Here is a 23,587-nt window from a genome sequence, read left to right on the forward strand (position 1 = left end):
ACCTGTTTTATTTGTTCGGTGAATCCCTGAAATTCAGTGCGGAGAGCCCACTGTGAAGGTAATTATGGAAAAGGGAGATTGTTTTTGCAAAGCCTGTTTGAACGCTCTTGGATCTAATTCCTCCGCAGGTGATGCTGGTGTGAATCTGGAGTAACTCCTCTGATTTCAGCGGTGTAAGCTTGAGTAACCAACAGCCTGATGTTAACCTGCTGAAGGCTTCTGTTGGTTTCAGTGGGCTTTGGAGCTGGCTCCGAGAGCAGAATTTGACACCCCTGCCTCCCGCCCCTGTGTTATCTTTCCCTGTATGTGCAATTATGAATAGAAGGCCACGCAGTTTTTCTGGGGCTGTTTGTTTGGACTTGTCGGCTGGTGGCACGGTCCAGCGGGGAGGTGTCGCAACCTTTCCTCAGGCCCAGGCTCCGAGGAAGGCCACAGCGCCTTAGTCTAGGGGAATAAGCAATGCCAGTTACCAGTCTTTAGCCTCAGCCCCCAGCAGGGCAGGCTTCCTCCACAGTCTGTAGCCCTGTGGCCCTCCCGTAGGGCAGGGCTGATAAGGGGTCAGTAGCCCCGGCCTTCCACAGAGTTAGCAAGAGTTAATCCTGTCTGGGAGGACAGGAGTGATTGGGGGGGACTGAGTTCTAGGCAGGAGGATGGGCACATCTGGGAGTCTGATAGATCCCTACAGACACTTTTTCAGGCCACTTTAAGTACCGAAACCCAGGTCAGAGGTTTTTGTGTGTGGATGATGGTGGGGGGGGGGAGCTAAAACCCGGGTAAGAGCCTAAGTTAACTGTGCAGCGAAGACCTACCCAAACAAGTCCAAACACAAAACAAAACGCCCAAACCTCTTGCAGAAATTGATGGGTTAAACTCAGATGCATTGTAGTGAAGGCAAGAGGAAACACCTCCTCCTTCTGTAACCTTTAGTGAGTGGGTTTAGTGACAATATTAATTATTGCTAGAGATGTGTCCGAGCCACGCAGCTCAGAGCTGGATTTCAAACACCTCAGACTCAGGGCTGGTCAGATGACTGTCCGTTAGCTAAAGAGGAAGGACTGGTCCGTGGTTAGAACACCAGGCGTAGGACTTGGGCGCTCTGGGTTCAATTCCCTGCTCGGCTACAGACTTCCCCTGTGACCAGGGGTAAGTCAGTCTCTCTGTGCCTCAGTTCCCCATCTGTACAATGGGGATAATAGCCTAGCCCTGCCCTGCCTCACAGGGGTGTTGTGAGGCTAAAAGCGGGAAGTGCTCAGATACTGCTAGCGCTGACACCAAAACTTTTGTCACTCAGGGGTGTGACCCTCCCCCCCATAAATTTTGCTGGCATAAGCGCTAGTGGTCAATGCTATGAGAGACACTCTCCCGCCGACACAGCTGCTACCTCTTATTGAGGTGGCTTTGTTATTTCAGCGGGAGAGCTCTCTCCCCTTGACATAACGCGGCTACGCAAGCACTCATGCAGCGGCACAGCTGTACGGATACAGCTGGGCCGCTGGAAGTTTTAACTGTAGGCTAGCCCGTAGATAGAGAAGGGTCAGTTGCGAAAGTTACGTGGGGAGGGAACAAGGTTTTCCCTTTCAACCCACCCTATCCCCAGAGCACTGGGTATTAGACAGCCCCATCTCGACCTCTCTCTATTTTAATTACAAGCTAGTTACAAATGTTGTATTCTGGATTTCTCTAGCTATTTGTGACAGCCTCCCGTGAGCAATGACGCCACACCTCTGTGCTTCCCTACAACGCTTGGCAGGGGGAGAGGGGACCCCACTGCTACCCCCCTGTCCTCGGAGAGGGGGGTGAAGAATCCCAGGAGGAGCAGAAGTGGGGCTACGGGGGTAGAATTGATGGGGGGACAGGACTGACTTGGGAGTTGGGTGCAGAATTAACTGGGCAGGGGTCGGGCAGATGCGGGGCTGATGATTTCTTTCAGACCCCTTTAAGCACTGCTGGACTGGCTAGGAGAACATGAGTTGGCTTGGTTCCGGATGAAATAAATATGGAGGGTTTGTTACATTTTTCAAAACCCTTTTTTCTTTCATGCTTTGTTCCAGCCGCTAAATGAAAACACTTTGTTGCAAGGAGGTAGCTGGTCACTCCATTGTGGGCCACGGGTCCCCGAAGGGAGGAGACGCAGGGACTTAAACCCAGTCGGCCTTGCAGGGGGATAAATGGTTGGTACGCAGGGCAGCGTGCCCGGGTCCCTGGTCTAAGAGTGGAAGAGTTGTGAGATTCCTCCCAGAGACAGGGTAAGGGCGAGAGGCTGATAAGTCAAGAGGATGCTCTCAGAGAGACTAAACAAGCGACAGAGGTGCTGCCTGTCTCATAACCGTGACGCTCTCATTGGCTCCTGCTGACATTAAACATATAATTCCAAATGGGACGGACCCCTTGGTCTGCATTTCTACGGTCTGAAATCCCCACTCAGCTCTTGCTGACATGGCAACGATTCAGTGCCAGGCTGAAGTCCAGGGTATAGAACGCCAAGTCCTGGATTGTTTTGCCCTCCTGTTTCATGGACTGGTCTACAGCTGACTGCGCACGGCATACAGTTAAGTGGCCTGTTCTTTCTGCTAGAGCGCAGTGTATTGTCAGGCGCTTCCCCCACCGCGCAGGTTGGAAGACGGCCCCACTATGATCCTGGCAAATCTGAGGCAGCTCCTGCCCGAGGGAGAAGTAGATCCTCGCCTCATCTTAGCCCTGCTGTGCGGCTCAGCCACAGCCATGCTGGCACTGAAATGGGTGGGACAGAAACGGATCCAGGAGAAGATGGAACAGGCAAGGAGGGCGCGGGATCTCGGTCTAGAACGAATGGAAAAGGTGGCTCGCCGGTTTAAACAACAGGTAACTTTCACTTTGGCGGGAGGGGAAGGGGGGATTTGTGTCACCCTGAGCAAGGGGTAAGATTGTTCATTTCTCAAACAATCGTTTGGGGCAAGATCATGGCAAGTGGTGGTCTGTCTCCAGTGAGAGCTCCCTTCCATGTACGGTGGCCCACCCTCTTTACCAGGTGCAGCTTGCAGCACCCCCATTTCCCCCTGGTTCCAACCCCTCCTTTTCCTTTAGCGTGCCGTGTACAATCACTGAGCACAAAGACTTTATTTCTGCTTAACTCTTGCATACAAATAGGCAGAAGGTGGCTTTTGGCACACTCTTCCATGCTATGCATCCAGCCCTTAGACTGTGAGGTCCTTGGAGCGGAGATTGTATAAACTGACAGTTCTAGCTAATTGCAAAACGGGCGCAGAGGAATGCAACACATACAGATTTTTTTCCATCTAAATATTACATTTGGAAAATGCTGACTGTCTCAGCTGAAAATCAAGGTACTAACTAGACAAGGATAAGGCTGTACAGAAAAGTGACGCAAGTATGTCACACAGTTCAAAACTCTGAGATCGCTGCAGCTCCCTGGACAAAGAGATAGGTCATTGATTTTCTGTCTGAGAAGGCTCTGTATTATTAAGAGGAACACTTATGTCAGTGCATTCCCTCCTCCTGCATGGTCTATTGCATAGCAAGTCTGCATCTTTAAAGCCAACTCTTTAAAAATCACCTGTTCAAAGTGGTTAGTAGAGCTCGTCAGAAACCATCCCACATAGTTATTGCGGATCAAAAATGGGAAAATGATTTCCTGGGCAATGTTGAAGCGGTTTCCGTTCTACAAGACTCAAAATGGAACTATTTCCTCGCTAGTTGCCTGCGAAAATTATTGTGCTTCTTTTCTTTGTACCAAAAATTTTTTATCTGCATCACTTTTTAAACCATTATCAGAATTTTATCATGGAAGTTTTAAAATAAAAATGTCTGCAAATATTTCCCACTCCCTTAACTTGTCCAGAACTAGCTAACCCAATTATTTTACTAACCTATTTTGGCACACAACCTGACGGAGTGATCTCGCTGAAATCAAGCCATGTTATTTTTCAATAAGTCTCTGCTCTGTCCCAAAATTTAACCAGCAAGTAAGGCCCCAGTGCTGTACGGAGGCTTCTTCCCCTTGTAACAAGGCATCTACCCCTTGCAGAACCCAGGGATACAGGCCGGTCACATCCTCGCCCTGCCACTTGTGGAGCTGGCTGAGAAACTGAAAGAAGGCTCACTCTCTCCAGAGAGCGTCCTCTACACATACATAGATCAGGTGAGTACAGCAAGGTGTACTGGCCTTTTAAAGTTAAGAAGGGAAGTCTCTGCATTTCTGCTCAGCAAGCTGGGTAATGTAGTCTCGGGTGGCGAGAGAGGGGAATGACCACAGCGATGCTCAGATATTCCGGTGATGGGTGACAAAACTCCAGGAAATTGCAAACAGTGCACTGGAATTTCTAGCAATGGAGATGCACATGTCCTCACAGATGGGGTCTTTGCAGAAGAGGCTGAGGTAGAAGAGCGAGCAGTAAATGTAACATTTCCCCCCTTGGTGGGTCGGCAGTAGAGCTGGTCAGGAATTTTGTAATGAAAGGTTTTTTCCATCAGAAAATGCCAATTTGTGGAAACTGAAACTTTTGGTGGGAAAAGGGTTGGTTTTGATGAATTTCTTGATTTGAACATTGTTGATTTTTTTTTTAAATTGGCCAAATAGGATGTTTCAATATTTTTTAAATAAAAAATTCTGGTTTCATAGTTTGAAATGGCTTTTTGTTTCAAAATTTAAGCTAATTACAGGTAAAAAAAAAAATAAATAAGAAATGGTTGAAATCTAAATGAAATGTTGCACTTGACCCAAATCATGTTTTTTTCCTCTTCGGATTTTTCAGTTCATGAACATTTTTGAAATTTCAACTTTGTCCCGGTTAGCGCCTCTTTCCCAAGCCTGTGGCAGGCTCATCATTTATGCATAGCCCAGCCACTAGAGGGGAACAGAGCATGACATAAGCATGACTTACTCTCTCCAGGTGCATTTTGGGGAGTTGGGTGTCTTGGGGGGATTGGTAAAGAGAGACATCACCTAGCACGTCCAGCTCACCAATTGGCATTTGGCCCAGGCTGATGGAAGTTCAGTATTACCAAATCCCAAGTCAAATGCTACAAATCAAGAGACTGGCTGGCTTCAAAATGCTAAGAATTAAATAAAGAAATGTTGGGGTTCTTTTTATTTGCCTTCTGGTACCTGAGCCCATAGGATTCACATGCTCAGGCTTTTCTCTGCAACCACCATGTACTTTTTTTTTTTAAATGAAAGCTGAGAGTCTCAAGTCATCACTTGACTCCAAGAGCTGGGTCTTTAAAAAAAAAAAAAACATATGTTGCAAGAGTTGGTAACATTGGAGACCAAATGTCATCACCATCTTGGTCCTGCTTTGAGGAGAGGGTTGGAGAAGATGACTTCCTGAGGTCCCTTCCAATCCTCATCTTCTATGATTCTGTGATTAATAGCTGTCCGGTGGCCTATGTCAGATGAATAGGACAAGTGCCCAGAGCAGAGAATTGTCCTAACAACTGATCACAATGAGCCTACTTCTCAATATTCACTATAGAAAAGCCAAGGACTGAACCTAAGGTCTGAAAAATGGAACCCCAGAGCTTTTGCAAGGTTCCTCTTTTCAACCTCAGATATGCTGTCTTTATTAAATGTCATATCCCCTTCCCGTCTCTGTATGTTTGCCCTATCGCTGGTCTCGGTGGCTCCGGAAAGGCCCTGAAGGTGACCCGGGAGGTGAACTGTGTGACGGATTTTATGCCAGGCTGTGAGGAGCAACTGCAGGAAGTACAAAGGCAGAAGAAGAAAGGGGTGTTGTATGGAGTTCCCGTCAGTATCAAGGATCACATTGGATGCAAGGTGTGCCGGTTTTCCTATCAACTGCTGGTTTGTTGACTATCTTGTACCGTTCTAAGTAAGTTTTGTTAAAAACTGGGAGTTTAGACTTTTGAAAGGAGAGTTTAATCTCAAACAAGTCAACCTAAAACTTTCAGACTAAAGCCAGCTAATAACCTTTCTAATGAACGGCCTCAACCTTTGAACAGTTTTCCATTAGATCTTTAACTACTGACTCCAGAGCGTCGCCTATCTCTTCACTCTGTAAAAACTGGTCAAATCCTTAACTCATGTAAATCAGACAGTTCCACTGAAGTCAGAGCTTCATAGAATCAGAGAAGATGAGGGTTGGGAGGGACCTCAGGAGGTCATCTAGTCCAACCCCCTGCTCAAAGCAGGGCCAACTCCAACTAAACCATCCCAGCCAGGGCTTTGTCAAGCCAGGCCTTAAAAACCTCTAATGATGGAGATTCCCCCACCTCTCTAGGTAACCCATTCCAGTGCTTCACCACCCTCCTAGTGAAAAATTTTTCCTAATGTCCAACCTAGACCTCCCCCACTGCAACTTGAGACCGTTGCTCCTTGTTCTGTCATTTTCCACCACTGAGAACAGCCCAGCTCCATCCTCCCTGGAACCCCCTTTCAGGTAGTTTAAGGCTGCTATCAAATCCCCCTCATTCCTCTCTTCTGCAGACTAAACAAGCCTAGTTCCCTCAGCCTTTCTTCATAAGTCTTGTGCTCCAGCCCCGTGTCTCCAGCTTCGTGTCTAGCCCTTTCTGAAGGAAGGGAAATTTAACTTAAATGGTCTACGGATCCCACCACCATGTAACTTTATTTTACTACATCAAGGGGATGGGCTGGTTGCATGTGACACGTGCCTTGCAGAGCAGCTGGGTTTGTCTACGCAGCAATAAAACACCAGTGGCTGGCCCATGTCAGCTGGCTTGGATTTGCAGGGCTCCGACTGCAGGGTTATAAAATTGCAGCATAGGTGTCTGGGTACGGGCTGCAACCCAGACCTTGGGGCCTCTTCCTTTTCAGGGACCCAGAGCCTGGGCTCCAACCCAAACTCAGATGTCTACATTGCAGTTGTATAGCCCCACAACCCAATCCCCATGAGTGGGAGTCAGCTGACATGGGCCTGCCGTGGGCGTTTGATTTCAGTGTATTGTAGACATATCTTCAGAGACATGGACAAAATAGGCGATTCCTAGCTGCTCTGACCATGCTGGGGAGACCTCATCATCCAGAGAACAGCAGAGAAGCCAGTCATACTCTGACCTGGTCATTGTGGAAGAACAGAACATCTGAAAGAAACAGGAACTTTTGAGGACAGTGTGTTTTCCTGGTACTGGGGAGTTGCAAGCCAGGGAAATGAGCCATGGCGAAGAATCCAGGGTGGATGAAGTACCCTTGGTATGGATAGTATCATGGCAGGGATGTCACTATACTCAAAGAAGGTCTTTGACGCTGTGTACATGCAGGGTAAGAACAGAATAGAAATATGGGCAGGTTCCAAGAAGAGGCTAAAATCTGGAGAAATGACACATGGGAGAAAATGTGTGATGCTTGATATCTCATGAAAGTCATCTTGAAGATTGTAAAACTACAGAGGCCATGTGCTGACTGGCCATGTAGCAAGAAGAGAGATGGAGGATGAACTACACGTTTAGTGAAAGGGTGCGTGATAGACAGCAGGTGCAACAATATACAGCCCAGTGAGGAAGGTGGAAATGCTAACTGGTTACCTTTGCAGGTCCATTTTTTTCAATTCTGGCCCTGAGAAAGAGACACTTGGTGCACACGTGGGGGGATCACTTTTCCTTGTGACAAAGAGCATCCGAATCAAAGAGTTGTGCTCTTCTATTTTCCTTTTACCAACAGGGCTGAAATGTCTCATTTCTGGGGGGAAATCTACCAGCTCCCAACCACGTCAGCCCAGTGTGTCTAATGAGCTTCGTTTCCCACTCCCCCAAAGGGTCACATCTCCACTGGTGGCTTGGTGCAATTTCTCAGCAAAGTGGAGGAAGAGGACAGCGTGATAGTCAAGGTTTTAAAGAGGCAGGGGGCGATTCCGTTTGTGAAAACCAACGTCCCGCAGAGCATGATAAAGTAATAGTTTTTGTTCTTTATATTACAATTGTTCTCTTCCCCCCCCCAGCCTCCTTCTGTTGTCTCACTAAAGAAATCACACGTGTGAGGCGTTAGCTTTGCTTTCTTCTCCCTTTCAGCACTTCTCCTGCAGAATCCATTCCTCCCACCTAAAGCGATGGAGAAAAGTGACTTGCACCCCTGCTTCTTATCACCAGGCCACCTTCACTCCCCTCCTTCAATCCAGTGTGGTCAGCAAATCTTTACCATGTTGATCTCCCCCACTGGCTCATACCTGAACTCTCGCTGTGTGTGTGGAGATATAAATAATTAACTGACCTGCTTTCGATCTCTCCCAGCTACGACTGCAGCAACTTAATCTTCGGCCAGACGGTGAATCCGCTGAACCATACCAAAAGCCCCGGCGGCTCCTCTGGCGGGGAGGGGGCGCTGATTGCCGGAGGAGGGTCCATTCTGGGCTTTGGGACAGATGTCGCTGGGAGCATCCGCCTGCCGTCCAGCTTCTGCGGGTTGTGCGGGCTCAAGCCGACGGGCTATAGGCTGAGGCACGTGCTGAAGTAGCCTGCAATGTGAAAATGACTGAGTGACCACTAGTGAAACCTGTTTTACTAGTTAGTTGAGCAAGGCATGGCTGTGCCCTGCATAACCATTGCATTATGGCTGCTTCCCTGCCTAGGACATTTCTAAAATGCCTCTAGGCAACAAGCAGTGGGCCTAGGTGCCAATTTATCCTGTACCCGTCTTTGGATCCACTTATCTCAGCTCTGTCCTCCCATGTTGTTCCTGCTTTAATGAGACCATTTGCCATAGACCAGCTATCATGCCGTGCATGTCGGTAAGACGTGCACCAAGCGACACCCGGAGTCTGTTTCGGTAGCCAGTGTGGTATCTATAGCTCATACAGAACTATGTCCTACCCATACAGTTAAACGTTGCTAATTTATTTCTCCCATTTTATCTCTTTCATAGCACCCATGGTCTGACCAGTCCTATAGCCGGCATGAAATCAGGTGAGCCCATCCCGGTTAGAAAATAAAACCTAGATACCTGAAGGATGTTGTACGGATGCTTTTTAAAGGGCTGGCTCAAATACGTAGTTGGCTGATGACAAGTTCCGAGCAGGGAAAATTGGAAGAGGTGGCTAGCCAGATCCTGGCTCCGGCCACAGCCCCTTTGCGCTGTCACTTTCCAGCTTTTAATAGCGGTAGATAGGTATTTTAAGAAACATGATCGTGTCCCTTTAAATTTCACACTGCCATAGCGCTTCGTGCTGTATAGACGAGGATCTTGATTGGCCCGATTATTTTAATGACTAAACACAAGAGTCTCTGCTCTACCCATCTGCCTCTGGGTGCAGCACAGAGGGGTGTGCTGCTGGGGAGCTGGTAACAGCATCTTGATTCTTTGCCTGGCCTGGCCCCAGATGCAGGTTAGAGCAACCCAGGGGCTGCCCTAACCTGTGCCAGTTGGTCTCTGGTCCCTAAGGCTGGTCTGAGATTGCCAGAGCAGAGTGGGGAAGGATTGGAACCATCTTGGCTGGCTCTGGGGCTCCTACCCCGCCGGGGGGTATCCCCAATAGGGCAATTGCAGACACTGTCTGCTCCCTTTGCCCTGCCTGATGCAAAGGCAATAGAGCAGGATCGAGGACCTGGCCGCAAGTGTTTGACCCACCACGCCACGTGCTGTTGAACAGCCTCCCCTGCGGTAGCCAGGAGATGGACTATATAAAGGGGCTCCCCCACCCTTCCTCTTCGGTGATGGGAGTCCTTGTGCTTTTCAATTGCAGTTACGGGAATGGTAGGGCCCATGGCGAGGGACGTGGACAGCCTGGCGCTGTGCATGAGAGCGCTCCTGTGTGACGACATGTTCTGCCTGGACCCCACCGTGCCGCCCATGCCCTTCAACGAGGAGGTAACAGAATCAGAATGCTTCTCAACAAGAGAGAGTCCGTGAGATGCGGCACCGTGGATTAAAACATCCTAGAGGCATCCCCCCAGCACCCAGACAATGCAAACCGATGAGCTGCATTGTAGAAATAGCCCCATTGAACTGAATGTGGCCAGATCGTCTCAGAAGATGGTTTCCTGTTGGACAGAACCTCAGCTCACCCACAATAGCCCACGTACGGGTACTGAGTCACCTGGCAATGGCCACCGTCCAAGACAGGATACTGAGCTAGAGGGACCTCGGGTCTGATCCAGTCTGGTAATTGCCACATTCCTAAGAGACAGCTCCTCTGCTTCCAGGTTTACTCCAGTTCAACCCCCCTTCGGATCGGGTATTACGATGGAGATGGCTATATCCAGCCCTCGCCCAGCATGAGACGGGCTGTCCAGGAAACCAAAAAACTTCTCCAGGAGGCAGGGCACACGGTACGTTTCTTGTGCTGAGCGCTGGCCTAAGGGCCAGGAATTGTCGGAGTTCTAACCCTAGCAGTAACATGCTGTGTTATGCAGGTGTGTTTTCGTAGGGTCTAGGAGCCCCAGTCATAGACCAGGGCCCTATTGCACTAGGTGCTGCACAAACACAGAGCACACGACCCAAAGAGCTAACAATCTAAATAGACAAGAGAGAGACCGCATGGAGAAAGGGGGTAGAACATGCAAGTAGAGGAAACAATGTGGCGGCGGCAAATGTCACGTTAATTCCACAATTTTTTTTTTTGAGGGGGTGGATTTACTTAGGAGGTGATCAGCCAAATGGAAAGAAAGGAAGGGAGGGGGACAAGGCAGGGGAGAAGAGGGTTAGAGGGGCAGGTGGCTTTGGACAAATCATGTACTTTGCTGTCATCCCCTTCCCCCACACACACCCTCCATCTATAAAATAGAGATAATGCTTATTTATTAACCTGTTGTGAAGATTAGAAAGTGAAAAGCTTAATTCAATGGTCTTTATTCCCAGCCACTGCTCTTTCACTAGTGTTGCTGGCCCACTGATCTGACTTTGACATCTGAAAGCATCTCCAAGTCATTCTTTCCATATCTCAGACCACGGCTCGGGGCTTCCAAACAGCAGAGGATGCCAGTTCCCCATCATATTGCTTATGCTTGTGTCCCAACGAATAGCAAGACATCTGAACCTCTGTGGCTCCCCAGTCTTGTCGGTCCCTTAATCCAGCTCAAGTTTGCCAGGCAAAAGTGAAACTCTCTTCAAGGGGCAGAAATCAGAGGCCTCAGGGCAATTTTTCATATCATCAGTGACTGACCCGGGTTAATGAGAGTTTGAAGCTGGGACAAAGCACCTCCACCACTTGAGTTAAAGGAGTAGTTTCATTAGGTACCAGAAATAGCAGGCTTTTATCTCCACTGGATCAACCACTAGAGGAGGCAGCAACACGCACTTTGCAGATGAGTTCCAACGTTAGCGTTTAGGGAAATGGCTCTGGGTGCCCATGGTGAAACTGAATTTGGAACAATCTCAGGCCCTTTCTTGGTTCTCTAGCAAGGTTGCAAGGTTTTTGCAAGCATATATTTTTGTACAAACAATGTCTTTGCCGCTCCTTGAGCAGTGATGGTTTTCACGCAGCTCATCCCCTTCGCTCTTCCTCGGATTGATTACGTAGTAGACGAGCTTTTCACCAAAGGCCTCTTTTCTGATGGAGCTGCAAATCTGTTGGACAAATTGTAAGTAAATCCCGTCTTCTTTGAACAGGGCTGGAGGCCAATTGCTGTGGGCTCAATGGTTTGCGCAGAAAAGAGTGCATCAGGAGGAACCAAAAGACAGGTTCCTTCTGCGCGGAGACCAGCTTTGGTTAGCCTGGAATTAACATGGAGGGTGGGTTGTCTCTGCACGTCCTGTTGTCCTGCTGAGACTCATCTGTGGAACACTATTGAGAATCTGAGTTTGTGGCTTCACAGTCCAAACTGGGATAATTTACAGGATGCTAAATCGAGAGCAAGCTCTGTCGGTCCCATTATTCTTGCTCCTGGTGGGCACTGGGTTTCGGTTGTCTAGAGGCTAAGCAATCTGTCCATTATACTTGTATAGCATTGTCTGCCACATCACACTAACCTGAATCAGATACGGCCACACTTCCAATGTGTCAGGTGCTGTAGCATCGAAGCGCCATTTAGACACTTAGGAATCACCTCATTTCGGTGGGGTAGGACTATATTCTCCGCTTCTCCATCATTTGCACCACTGTGGAGGTTCGTGGTCTTCTGTCTCTGGGACTGCTGGCCATTCCGCTCTTGTGGTTAGACGGAGAAGGCTTCTCAAAGAGAAGAGTCTAAATGGGATAGGAGCTGAGGCTCAGTCTGATCCGTGCTGGCAGGGAGTCCCATGGCTGAGGGTCCTTCACTGACCATGTCCAGCCCCTGTGAGTTTCCTGCTGGGCTCCTGTCTGATCACGGCTGTCAAAACTGGTTTCTGAGAGTGATATGGTCTCTGAGATATCAGGTCCCGACCCCGCTTTAAACAACAGCATCAGAATTTCAAAGCAAAATACGCTGCGTGGTTTATATGGCACTGTGTGTCTCAGAGCACCTCCCCGAACCGGCGTCGTCCATGTACAAACAGGACAAGGCTAGGAAAGAGGCACAATGGTCTGGTAGCTTAGGCGCTGGACTGGGAGATGTGGGTTGGATTCCTGGTTCTGGCACCGACTCCTCATGTGACCTTAGGCAAGTCATTTAATCTCTGAGTACTTCTGTTGTCCGGCTGTAACATGGGCAGGGTAATAACAGGAGACCATGAGTTTACGTTTATTGCATGTTGGAGCTGCTCAGAAACAGTGGTGAGGGGACATGTAGATAGAGGACAAGCAGGTCCCAAAGTGTTAAAAAGGAAAATACTCCATAGCCTAAAAAAAAAAATCAAATAAATATAGGAAATTAAGCTCTCATGTCCTTTTGCAGAGAATGATTCTGGAGCATCTACCCTTAAACCCTGAGCAATGATTTCCGTTATGCTCAGGGTTTCAGGACTTGATACCTTGGGTCGGGGCTTGTGTGCGTGGTTGTTTTACTATTTAAAGAGGCTACAGTGCTGGATAGGAAGCAGCGCTCTACAACTGGATTGACCTGACTGCCTCCTTTCTCCATCACCTCCCAGCAAAGGGGACATTGTGGATCCAAATCTGAAATCGCAGATCAACTGTTACCGTCTTCCCATTTTGGTGAAGAGGATTCTGGCTCTCATCTTACATCCTGTGGTAAGTCACCTCGACATGTATCCTCTTCCAATGCTTGCTGTAGTGGAAGATGCTCAAACATTTACAGGGCGGGTTCCACAGATGGAGAAGGAAGACACTCTACCTTGATGCTTTTTTTCTGCTTAGTGTTCAAGTGTTTTAGGCCTAGATTCCCCCAAGGTGATACCTGGAAGTTAGGCACCTAAATACCTTTAATGATCTGGGAGTTAGTGCTCGGCAGGCATATAAAGGGGGAAATTCAATGATGTGCAGAGGCCTACATACTATCAGAGACCTCAAAACCAGATTGAGCCTTTTGCTGGCCCTCTGCACCACTACTGAATGACCCCCACAGTATGTACCTCTTCCATGGCCCTATGGCCAATATACCTTGTACAAAAAGAGCTCTTTTGAAACCCGTTGTGTTGCCCTTAGACATACGCTGGCAGGGAAAGGATAATATATTTCATGCAAGCTGTCCCAGAATAGACCCATTTAGGTAATCTCCCAAAAAGAACTGAGCAGGAATGCCTGGCTCCCTTTGGATGTGTACTGAATTCCTGATCTTTTCCCCCCCTTATTGGAAAATGAGATTGCAAACAGGCATCCAAAGAGCATCTATACAGCAGGCATTTGTGATGTGGTCCAGGAGCCTATTTGCATTCTTTTGCTGTTGTGATATAAATCAATATGAAGCCCTTCTGGATTCTTGGAGTAAAAGCAATGCTAGTTATTCCAATTTAATTTGAATGAGAATTTGTATTTAGGACCATTTCCCTTATGAGAATAACTGTATCAAGAAGACGATTCTCCTCCTTCTGTCCTAAACCCTAGTGGGTCCAACAGGCTAATCAAAATAAAACGATGCACTTCTTGCTTCATACAGTGGCCTGATCACAGAGCAGAGCAACCATTCAGGACAATGATAAATAAGCTTGGCTCAGCGGAGGGGCAGAGATCGCCAGCGGCGGGTGCCTCGGGGAAAAAGGGGGTGGAGGAGAGGAGGATACATATCTATCCCATCCACCCAGGCCTATTTAAATCACTGGCCCCTGGGTAATTGCCCCCTTTGCCCCCACCCCATTGGCAGGCCTGAGTACAGTAAAAAACAAAGGGTACACTCTGAGCAGCATATATGTTCACTACGGCACTGCTGACAGATGCACTATTTATATTGCTGCAATGGAAAACTGTAGAGCAGACCGACTTCGCTGACAGAAGGCATCCTTGGCTGGTTCTCAGCAGCCTTTGGTTTTCTTGGAAGGTTTCCCATCCTAGTATCGGTCAGGCCAAGGCCTGATCTGCCTGGTTTCTGTAGCTGAAGTCAGTTAGCTGATCTCTTCTGCAGGAAGCTGCTTTTGACTGCGCTGCACTGTGACCAGTGAATTCCAAATGTTGTTTCCCTTTCAGTACCCACGAATTGCCAGAGATCTGAACGCACTGTGCGGCGTGGGGTAAGTGACTCTGTAAAAAGCTCATCAGCAACATCAAAGCGAGCTATTCAAAAGGGTGTCTTTGTAGTGGTAGGAAGACAATATCTCCCAAGGAGGCTGTGCTTTTTAACACCTTACTTATAAGATCGAGGCTGTACAGATATTTTTTATTTACACTGGAGGCCTAATGTGACCTCAGGGAACGTAGAACTCCCTGTTCTTGCTTGGGTTTCGGTCTGTATCTCTGGGTGGGAGAAAATGAAGCTAGGAGGGAATGGATTTAAGTGAATTCATTTTGAATTTTGTCTATATGTCCGAGTGAAAAGAAATGTGATGATGCCCTTTTAAAATAAATACTGAAAAGCTCTTTAAATGTAACCCTAGACATATCTGACTCATGTACTGTATGATTGCTTCATCTGTATCGTTGTCATACATTCGGTCATTTGTGTTCTGTAATAATGGCAAACATCCTTTTAATGGCACTTTTATATGCACTTTATTTTTATGATGTACTGACGACTAATTAATCCTCTACATTTTCCAGATCAGCAAAAAACCTTTGGAAACATCATGTTGCAGTGGCGGTAATATCATTTTCTCACTAAGACAGATCATCAAGATTTCATATTGATATTTAAATGGTCATTTCAGCTACATAGTCAGTGCAGTAGTGAAACGGATCATGTGATAATAAATCAGACATACTTCGCGTTGAGAACCAAGCATTTCTAGAATAGGTGATGAGATTACAGGCAACGTTTATATGCACGGAGGCCTCTATCCACTCAAGGAAGGGGAGTGACCCTTTGGCCAGCTTTCTCCAGGCAGAAATAGCACAAGGAGAGCCTGTAATGTACAATTTTATATATTTCCTCTTGAAGCAAATCCATAGCTTCAAACATTGGATAACAATGCTGCTACTTAAACCACATGTATGCGGTATTTGGGCTAGAATCCAGAACCTACGTTTCAAATGCACAGCTGTTCACCACTTGAGCGGAGGTAGAATCTGCAGGAGGTGCTTTAGAATTAGAGTTTGTAGCCTCTGTAGTAGAGCTGGTTGGGAATTTTTGGACTAAATGTTTTTTCACTGGAAAATACCAATTTGTTGAAACTTCTCACAAAAAGGTTATTGGTTTCGATGGGACGTTCATTAGTTCCAGGATGAATAGCCAATAGTCCAGTGATTAGATCATTCACCTGGGAGGTAGGTTCGCTGGGGTCAAATCTCTGTTGTGCTTAATTTGGAGCAGGGACTTGATTCTGGCTCTCTGACGTACTTGGCAAGTGCCCTCATCACTGGCTATTCTGGAGTGTATGTTGGTGTCTCACTCTCTGATTTCCTGAAAAAAATTTCTAAAGGTCTAACTTTCAAACCAGAGTGGAACAAACACAAATGTCAGAGCTTCAAATTTCTTTTTCACAGGAGAGAATTTTTTTTTTTTTTTTTTTGCAGGAGAGAAAAAACTACTCTTTTTCAAACTGGAAATATTTTGTGAAAAATTGTCGACATGTTTTTGTTGTTTTTTACTCAAACATTTTTAATGATATGGTTATTTGAAAATTTTAGTTTACCAAAGTCCACTTTTCAGGAAATGACAAATTTCAAAATATTGAAATTATTATTCCAATAGTTATTGACATGCTTTGGTTGACCAAAACCCTGGTTTTCGGTGAACAGAAGATTTTTGATTAAAACAGATCTCAAAAAACAGGTCCACTTTGAACCCAGTTAATTGGAAATTACTTTGCAGTTCTGAAATTTTGGCCTAATTTTCATCTTTTGGTATGCTGTATTCTTCCAGGAAGCACAAAGATGCATGAAACAAAACCCAGAGTTTTCAAACTTCAAAGAAGATACATATCGGACATTAAGGACACCACCACTGTAGCTTTTAATACCATCTCTCTCTCTTCCTAGGCTTACCGTACAGAATTCATTGCTAAATGGAGGGAGCTGGATCTGGATGTTATGCTGTGTCCTGCTTTGGGTCCGGCTTTTAACAAGGGCTATCCTGGGAAGCTATTTGGTAATCCCCAGCTATGTGTCACTCCAGCAGCTAATGCTGGTATTGTTGAGGTACTAGCAGAAATGGAAGCAAGCTTGTCAAGGTTGAAAAACCTACTCAAAGAGTAATCAGTCATAGACACGTAGGGCTGGAAGGGACCTCGAGAAGTCATCAAGTCCAACCCCTTGCGCTGTGGCAGGACCAAATAAACCTACACCATCCCTGACAGGTTTTTTAAAAAAACTTTCAATAATGGGGACTCCACAACCTCCCTTGGAAGCCTGTTCCAGAGCGTAACTACCCTGAGAGTTAGAAAGATTTTCCTAATATCTAACCTAAATCTCCCTTGCTGCAGGTTAAGCCCATTACTTCTTGTCATGTCAGTGGCCATGGAGAATAATCGATCACAGTCCTCTTTATAACAGCCCTTGACATATTTGAAGACTGTTGCCCCTTAGTCTTCTTTTCTTACGACTCACCATATCTAGTTTTTTCAAACTTTCCTCATAGGTCAGGTTTTCTAAATCTTTTATCATTTTTGTTGCTGTCCTCTGGATTCTTTCCAATGTATCCACATCCTTCCTAAATTGTCATGCCCAGTATTGGACGCAGTACTCCAGCTGGGGCCTCACCTGTGCTGAGTAGAATGGGACAATTCCCTCCTGTGTCTTACATACAGAGCTTTTGTTAATACACCCCAGAATCAGATGAGCCTTTTTTGCAGTTGGCTGACATTGATGACTCGTATTCAGTTTACGATCCGCAATCACCCCCAGATCCTTTATGGCAGTACTACCACCTAGACAGTTATTCCCCATTTTGTAGTTGTGCATTTGATTTTTCCATCCTAAGTGAATTACTTTGCACTTGTCTTTATCAAATGGTTCGCTGTCAAACTGGGAAGACGTATCTAGTGTGGTCCCACAGGGGTCCGTCCTTGGTGCTGCTTCCTATTTTCATACGTAACTCGGATAACGGAGGGGAGAGCGGGCTTATAAAAATTTGCTGATGACACCAAGCTAGGAGGAGGTGCAAGCACTCTGGAGGTAAAAATGGGTTGGGTAAAAATGCCCTGACAGAAGGGACAGGCCAAGGTGTTTGGCTCGTGGATTGTTATTGTGCAGCAGTTTATAGAACATTTGTTCAAAGCATAGCGCAAGAGGCTTCCTCAGCATTAGCAAATGAGTTAAAAAAGAAGACAGAAAGCGACCAGCAATATGTGACGTGAGCCTTGACATATTAATTGCACCACTGTGATCTCACTGTAAAGCTAGCTACAGAGCAAGTGTTGTAGCTGCAAAGATGATATTGTTCTTCCAATTAGCCCAGGCTCATTGCTCTTGCAAAAGGGACACTGAGGTTTCTGAGGCTGAATACACCATGCAGATGTGGTGATTTCCAGCATGGGCCATCTTCAGAAATCAAAGCTGACCGCTTCAGCAAAGATCTCTACTGCTTGAGCTAAAGGAATAACTCCTTTAGCCAGAAACAGTAGTAGGCTGTTATCCTCTATGTGGACCAGCCACCTGAGGTGGATGTAGCATATTCTGTGTACACGTTACATTGACCTTACAGCTTAGCAGAGAAGCTTAGTCTATTTAGATGTGATGATTTTTAAATATTAGCCTTTTAGCTTTCGCTAAGGAGGCATATGGCTTGGGTGCGGGCAACCTTGGAATAAAGGAGGGATGTCTCCTCAGAGCTAGGAAGAGGATGACTAATTAAAGGGCAATTGGACAAGAAAAACAAACATGACCACGGAGTTGGGGGGGTTGAATTAGGAGAGGTAGTTAAGAGCCTGCTTCAGAAACAATTGGTGTCAGTGGAAAGACCCCCATTGACTTCAGTGGATTTGTATCAGTCCCTAAAAGAACAAATGGGCAAGGTCCTCAGCTGGTGCAAACTGATGTAGCTTCTTTGTTTTCACTGGTGCTACACTGATTTACACAAGCTGGGACTCTGCTCCAATATGTTTATCTTGGCTAAATGTCCATGAATGAGTCTGTCATTGTGCTGACAAGTGCAAAAGATGCAGAACATGCCATTGTCTGGGGTGTATAGCTGGGCATGTTGGGATGAAACTGAGCAAAACAGAATTTAGGCTGAATATCGAGAAACATTTGGCTGTGAATAGTCTCTCCAGGGAAATGACGGAGGTTCCCATACTTGAGTTATTTATAGCTAGAATGAGCAAAGCTCTGAATAATATCTGGTATTGAACAATCCTGCATTGGATGAGAAGTGGATGTGCTCTTTGATCTAGGAGGTTTTACCCATCTCCAGTATTCCTGGATAACTGTCTAAAGTGATGGAGAGCTGCCTCCATTAATACAAGCTCAGCTTTGTTCGGGTCCACACATCCTGGTTCATGAGAGTGAGAAAGAGGCTACTGATTGCTGAGTTTTGAGCTTCTGTGGCCTTATTCACAACGTCATAGCTGCGCTCTGAGTAAATTGCATCGTTTCAGTGGATGTGGGCAGGATTCATTCAGTTATCAGGAGAGCGGGTGTGGATGCTAAAGCTGAACTGGCAGGAGGCCTTCACACAAGGCTGGGAGACTTCTGAATGCCACCATCATACAGAAATGTCCTGGGAAAGGTCTCAACAGGGAGTCTTTCATGGACACTGATCATTCACCAAGAGTCAAGATGGCAGCATCCAGCAAATCCTCTGAGTTTTCTATTCTTGTAGAACAATTTGCACAGAGCAGGGGTCCAAGATGCCAAGTGTGGCTCTACAGAATTGGAAACCTGATGACCAATGCTCTTTCCGTTGTCTTTTCCAGCTGCTACTTCCTACACCAATTTATACAATGTCTTAAATTTCCCCGCTGGGGTTGTGCCGGTCACCTTCGTTACGGAGGCTGATGAAGAAGAGCTGAAGAATTACAGAGGGCACTATGGCGACCCCTGGGATAAGCGAATGAAAGAGGTCAGCTTGTGTTTCAGACCAACACCAAGGGAAGCCTAATGAGCCTGCCCTGCCAATCGGATTTCCCTCTGTGTGGTGGGTGAGGGGAAATTCTTCCACACTTCAGTGACAAGGCTGCATTGCAGGACAGTGTTAAAACCCAGTACGGTGAGGCAGAGGGCGATGGAAGGGATGGGAGACTCAGACAATGTAGGCCACTCTTGTTTTACCAGGAGCATAATGCACCTCTCTCCATCTTCTGACTGGAGAGGTAACTTCGTTAACAGTGAGCACACAGTAAAACATAACTGCCCTGATTTCAGTGTTGCTCCATTGATGTCCACCACCTGTATCTCTCCGCCTGCCTGCTCACAGAGCCACTGAGTTCAGAGCGACCGCTCTAGCGCTCCGTGGGCTTCTGACTGGTCAGCACCTGAGTGCCCTGGCTGATGTTACAACACTTGTGTCTCCCCTGCAGGCCGTAGAAGGATCTGTGGGGCTGCCTGTGGCGGTTCAGTGTGTAGCTCTGTCTTGGCAGGAGGAGCTGTGTCTGCGGTTCATGAAGGAGGTGGAGACACTTGCCCGTGAGAGGAAGAAGAAGGACATGTGACCCACTGATAAAGATGATGCTTATAACAATGAGGCTTTGCACTTACAGTTTATAACCTGAGGCACTTGCATACTAAGTCGTGAAATAATGGGAGGACACCCCTGTGAATTAGACTGTTTTTCTTAGTGGTTAATTACCTTTTTAAAAGCCCCTTCTCCTCATCAACAATTCAGCAAAATCCTGCCTCTGTACAAAGAGTGCCTCATGTGCCTGTGTTAAATTTTTAATCAAAGGATGGGAAAAGAGCAAAATGGATTAAAATCGGGCTGAAGGATCAATAAAGCAGCAGATTTCTTTTGTTAAAAACCAACCTGCTAGGAAACACATCCATTCCCCGTTAGCTCATTACTGCACCTGGGAGCCTGCGATTTTATATCACTGTCACCATTTGCCATTAAGAGCTGCCAATAATTGGTTGCTTGTGGGACCCTCCCTTGCGGTAAATTTGTTGGTAAGAGGCAGGAAGGAGAGTGAGCGTAATGGAGGAGACTGAAATGGTTTGATTCGTTGGTATTCCTGGAGAATTTGTTTGAAGCGGTCACACTGCTCTACTAAGGATTCATGCCTTCTCCAAGGTCCACGGACACTTCACACACATAGAGCAAACACCTCTCTCATCCCGCCAGTGTAGAGGAGGAGGGAGTGAATAGAATGAAATGCATTTTAAAAGAAATCAAAGTCAATGCCTGCAGTGGGGTCTCACAGAGCATCTTGTCTCATCAGTGTCTGCACTTAGACTATAAACCGTCTGGGGTGGGGACTGTCTACTTGTTCCATGTACACAGTCAAGAATGGAGTCAGTATTTACTAATAAATATAGCAGGCAAATGTTCTTTCTCCTGAACAAAATGCAACGTTCTTCATTTGGGAGGGCAGGCTCAGCAAAGGGTCTTGCATCCTTTGGTTTGTTAGCAGTAAAGACAGGGAACTTACGTGTTGCAGAAGGGTTTGACTGGTGAACTTTGAGATGCTGAATTTCACTGGTCAGAGGCCATCTCGGTACATCTGCATGGGAACTCTTCAGAATTATTGCTGCCGGGACCTTGGCGCTATGGAGGGAAAAACAATTTCAGTGGTGGCCCTGGGAAAGCTGGTGTGCCTCACAGCCGTATTGCTCAGCGTTGCACGGACAAGCAATTGACCCTCTCTGAGATCTGGACCCGGCAGGAAGATTAAAACCAAGAGCAACTCTTCCCTGTGCTAGGGGCACCCAGCCCTGGTTAACCAGATTGATCCACAGATTAGCAATTAGCAGCAAAGCTGTTTAGTGCCCAATAACTAGTTCAGTGCAATAAGCAGACTTGGCTGTGATACCATTTTGGAGTCTGGTGTTCAGCTCAGATATTTAGATGCCTCACTCCCGTGGGAGTTAGGTGTTATGTTCAGGGAGCACCCACACAAAGAAATTAGATAAACACAGAACTACTCTTCCTGGAAGGCTGCAACGTAACCTGACTTTATTGTCTAGAATTCAGAACAATTACTCACTGGGAACCCCAAAACACACACAGAGAGAAAACAGACTGCTCTCTAAGGCAGAAAAGCACAGTTCACCCTGCCTTGCTTTCAGCTGGCTCTTTTCAGACCAACTCTAGTTACACGCTTCTTTACGGAGCCTGCAAGCGGGACCAAGAAGCCCCTCCCTTTAAAGTGATGGTTTGCCATTCCAACAAAGTCGCCCCATTAGGCACCTAAATACCCATGAGCATCTGAGCCGTGGGTGCTGTTGAAAATTCGACCCGAGGTCCAGCTCCACGCCCACAACCTGTTATCTGCTGGCTGTTTGTTGGTGTAAGCTGTTCCACTCACCTCAGCAGTACCCCCTGGCGTCAGAGCACAGCATTGCTGGAGTCTTTGCTCTAGCGCCCCGTGCCGACTACTTCTTTGGTCCTGTGAATAGCCTGTTTCTGTGCACATCTTCTGCACTCCAGCCAGGTTGCCTTTTAGGTTCACTCCCCTGCTGGGGTAACCAGGCCAACCGAAAATCCAAATAAAAGTCCCAAGGATCCTTCGGCCCCTTTTCAGGCTACGCTGAAGTTCCCTGCTCTTCGTCCCTGCTCCCAAACTCTGCAGAGTTGTTCAATGCTCCTTAGGCTGAGCATTGCCTCCCAGGGCTTTTCCCCAGAGACCCTTCTTCCCAGCAGGTTTCCCCTCCCCAGGGCAGCTCCTTTCAGATTCCTCGCTGCTTTAAACAGGCCCTATGTCCTGGCCTCCCATCGGAGCTCCCTGTTCCCTGTCGGCCCTCTTCAGCATGCCTTCCTCAGCCCTGTCCCAGGGAGCAGAAGCTCCCAAGTGCCTCTTGCCTGGGTCTTTCCCCTATTCACTGAGTTCTCTTCCACAGCTGAGATTGCTGGTTGTAATCAAGTCAGCCCATCAGAACCAGCTGGGGGTTAACTGCTTCCGCAGAGGCAAGATTGAGCTCTGGGCACATGCATTTTGGATCCAAAATGATCGTTCAAATCCCAAGTGAAATAGGCCTCACAGTCCCGCCTTATGAAACTCACAGGCATGGAAGAACCAATGCACATGTTTCTAGCCAGGAAGCAGATTCTTTAGCTGGAAGAGGTAAGATCAGCGGGAAATGACCAGGGAGACTGGGTTGAGCCAGCCAGCTTTATCCACCCATCCCACTGAGATGTATTCACGGACCACTACTAGGATAGTGGTTTGGCCTGCCAAGGGGATCATATGAAGGGAACTACCCGCAGGTCATGCATTCGCAGTGCCCGAGCTATGCAAAGCCAGCTGATCTGAAGAATCCAGCCTGCTGCAAAGTTCTGTGCCTGGTGGGACGTGGGGATTGCACTAAGTGTAATGTCAGTGCAATCATGTTTCCATTATCCATGTGCAATCAAGCTCTGGTTAGGAATTGGCACCGATTAGTGTGGATATCAAACAGCTGGGTTGCCCCAACTGCCTCCTTTCTCTGTTACCCCCGAGTGAAGGAGATGGTATGGATGCCATGTTGAAATCCCAGCTCCGTTGTTCCAGCCTGCCAGGTGTGGTGAGGAGGATCCTGGCTCTGATCTTAAACCCCATGGCGAGGCACCTAGACATGCATCTTTCTCACTCCCTCATACTGTAGTGGCAAACGCCCAGAAAGCTGCAGTAAGGCAAAGGGTCCAGCAGATGGAGGTAGGTGTGGTTTTCTGAGGGGAAGGATGGCCTAGTGGTTAAGTTACTGGCCCTGGGACTCAACAGACATGCCAAGGACTCCCTGTGTGAGCTGGGGCAAGTCACTTAATCTCTCTGTGCCTCAGTTCCCATCTGTAAAACAGGCCTTCACACGCTATTGTAACACAACTAATAATAATGATAGAGGAAGACATGTGAGATGCTTTCCCTACTTTTACCTTTGGTTTCCTGTTAGCTTTGTCAAGTATTTTAATGCTCCATGGGCATAGAATGTACCTTCTTTACAGGGAAAGCACCTGTTTGCATCCTGGTGTTTTGCTAAAATAAACACTATCTTTCAAGAAGAGTGGAAAGGGACAGCAGGTTGGCTAATTAGCAGGCAAGCCATTGCACTTTTGTGCTGATTGCGTCAGTCTGAAAGGGACGCTTTAGGAAGGACTGCCAGGAGTAAATCAGCGAGGTTGCTTGCGGATTGTAAAAACTATGTTTTACATT

The 23,587-nt window shown here is 47.1% G+C and overlaps 1 protein-coding gene across 2 annotated transcripts; it reads left to right on the forward strand.

Moving 5' to 3' along the window:
• Positions 1 to 41: 41 nt before the first annotated feature.
• Positions 42 to 20,862, forward strand: LOC137166157 (vitamin D3 hydroxylase-associated protein-like). Of its 2 annotated transcripts, XM_067567792.1 has the most exons (16): positions 42 to 58; positions 2,575 to 2,841; positions 4,025 to 4,138; positions 5,630 to 5,773; positions 7,728 to 7,861; positions 8,200 to 8,406; positions 8,831 to 8,871; positions 9,648 to 9,772; positions 10,108 to 10,233; positions 11,387 to 11,484; positions 12,914 to 13,013; positions 14,403 to 14,446; positions 14,973 to 15,012; positions 16,350 to 16,458; positions 19,223 to 19,368; positions 19,826 to 20,862. In XM_067567792.1, the coding sequence occupies exons 2-16, from the start codon at positions 2,632 to 2,634 to the stop codon at positions 19,955 to 19,957; spliced, it is 1,770 nt and encodes a 589-aa protein (XP_067423893.1). In that variant the 5' UTR covers positions 42 to 58; positions 2,575 to 2,631; the 3' UTR covers positions 19,958 to 20,862. The 2 variants fall into 2 exon arrangements, 1 of the variants encoding a protein (XP_067423893.1); XR_010923578.1 differs by lacking the exon at positions 42 to 58 and having other exon boundaries at positions 2,499 to 2,841; positions 16,350 to 16,508; positions 19,826 to 19,963.
• The last annotated feature ends 2,725 nt before the right edge of the window (positions 20,863 to 23,587 follow it).

This window comes from Emydura macquarii, unplaced genomic scaffold (assembly GCF_026122565.2).
Source record: "Emydura macquarii macquarii isolate MOO-44397 ecotype Brisbane River unplaced genomic scaffold, CSIRO-AGI_Emac_v2 contig_2805, whole genome shotgun sequence".
Lineage (NCBI taxonomy): Eukaryota > Metazoa > Chordata > Testudines > Chelidae > Emydura > Emydura macquarii.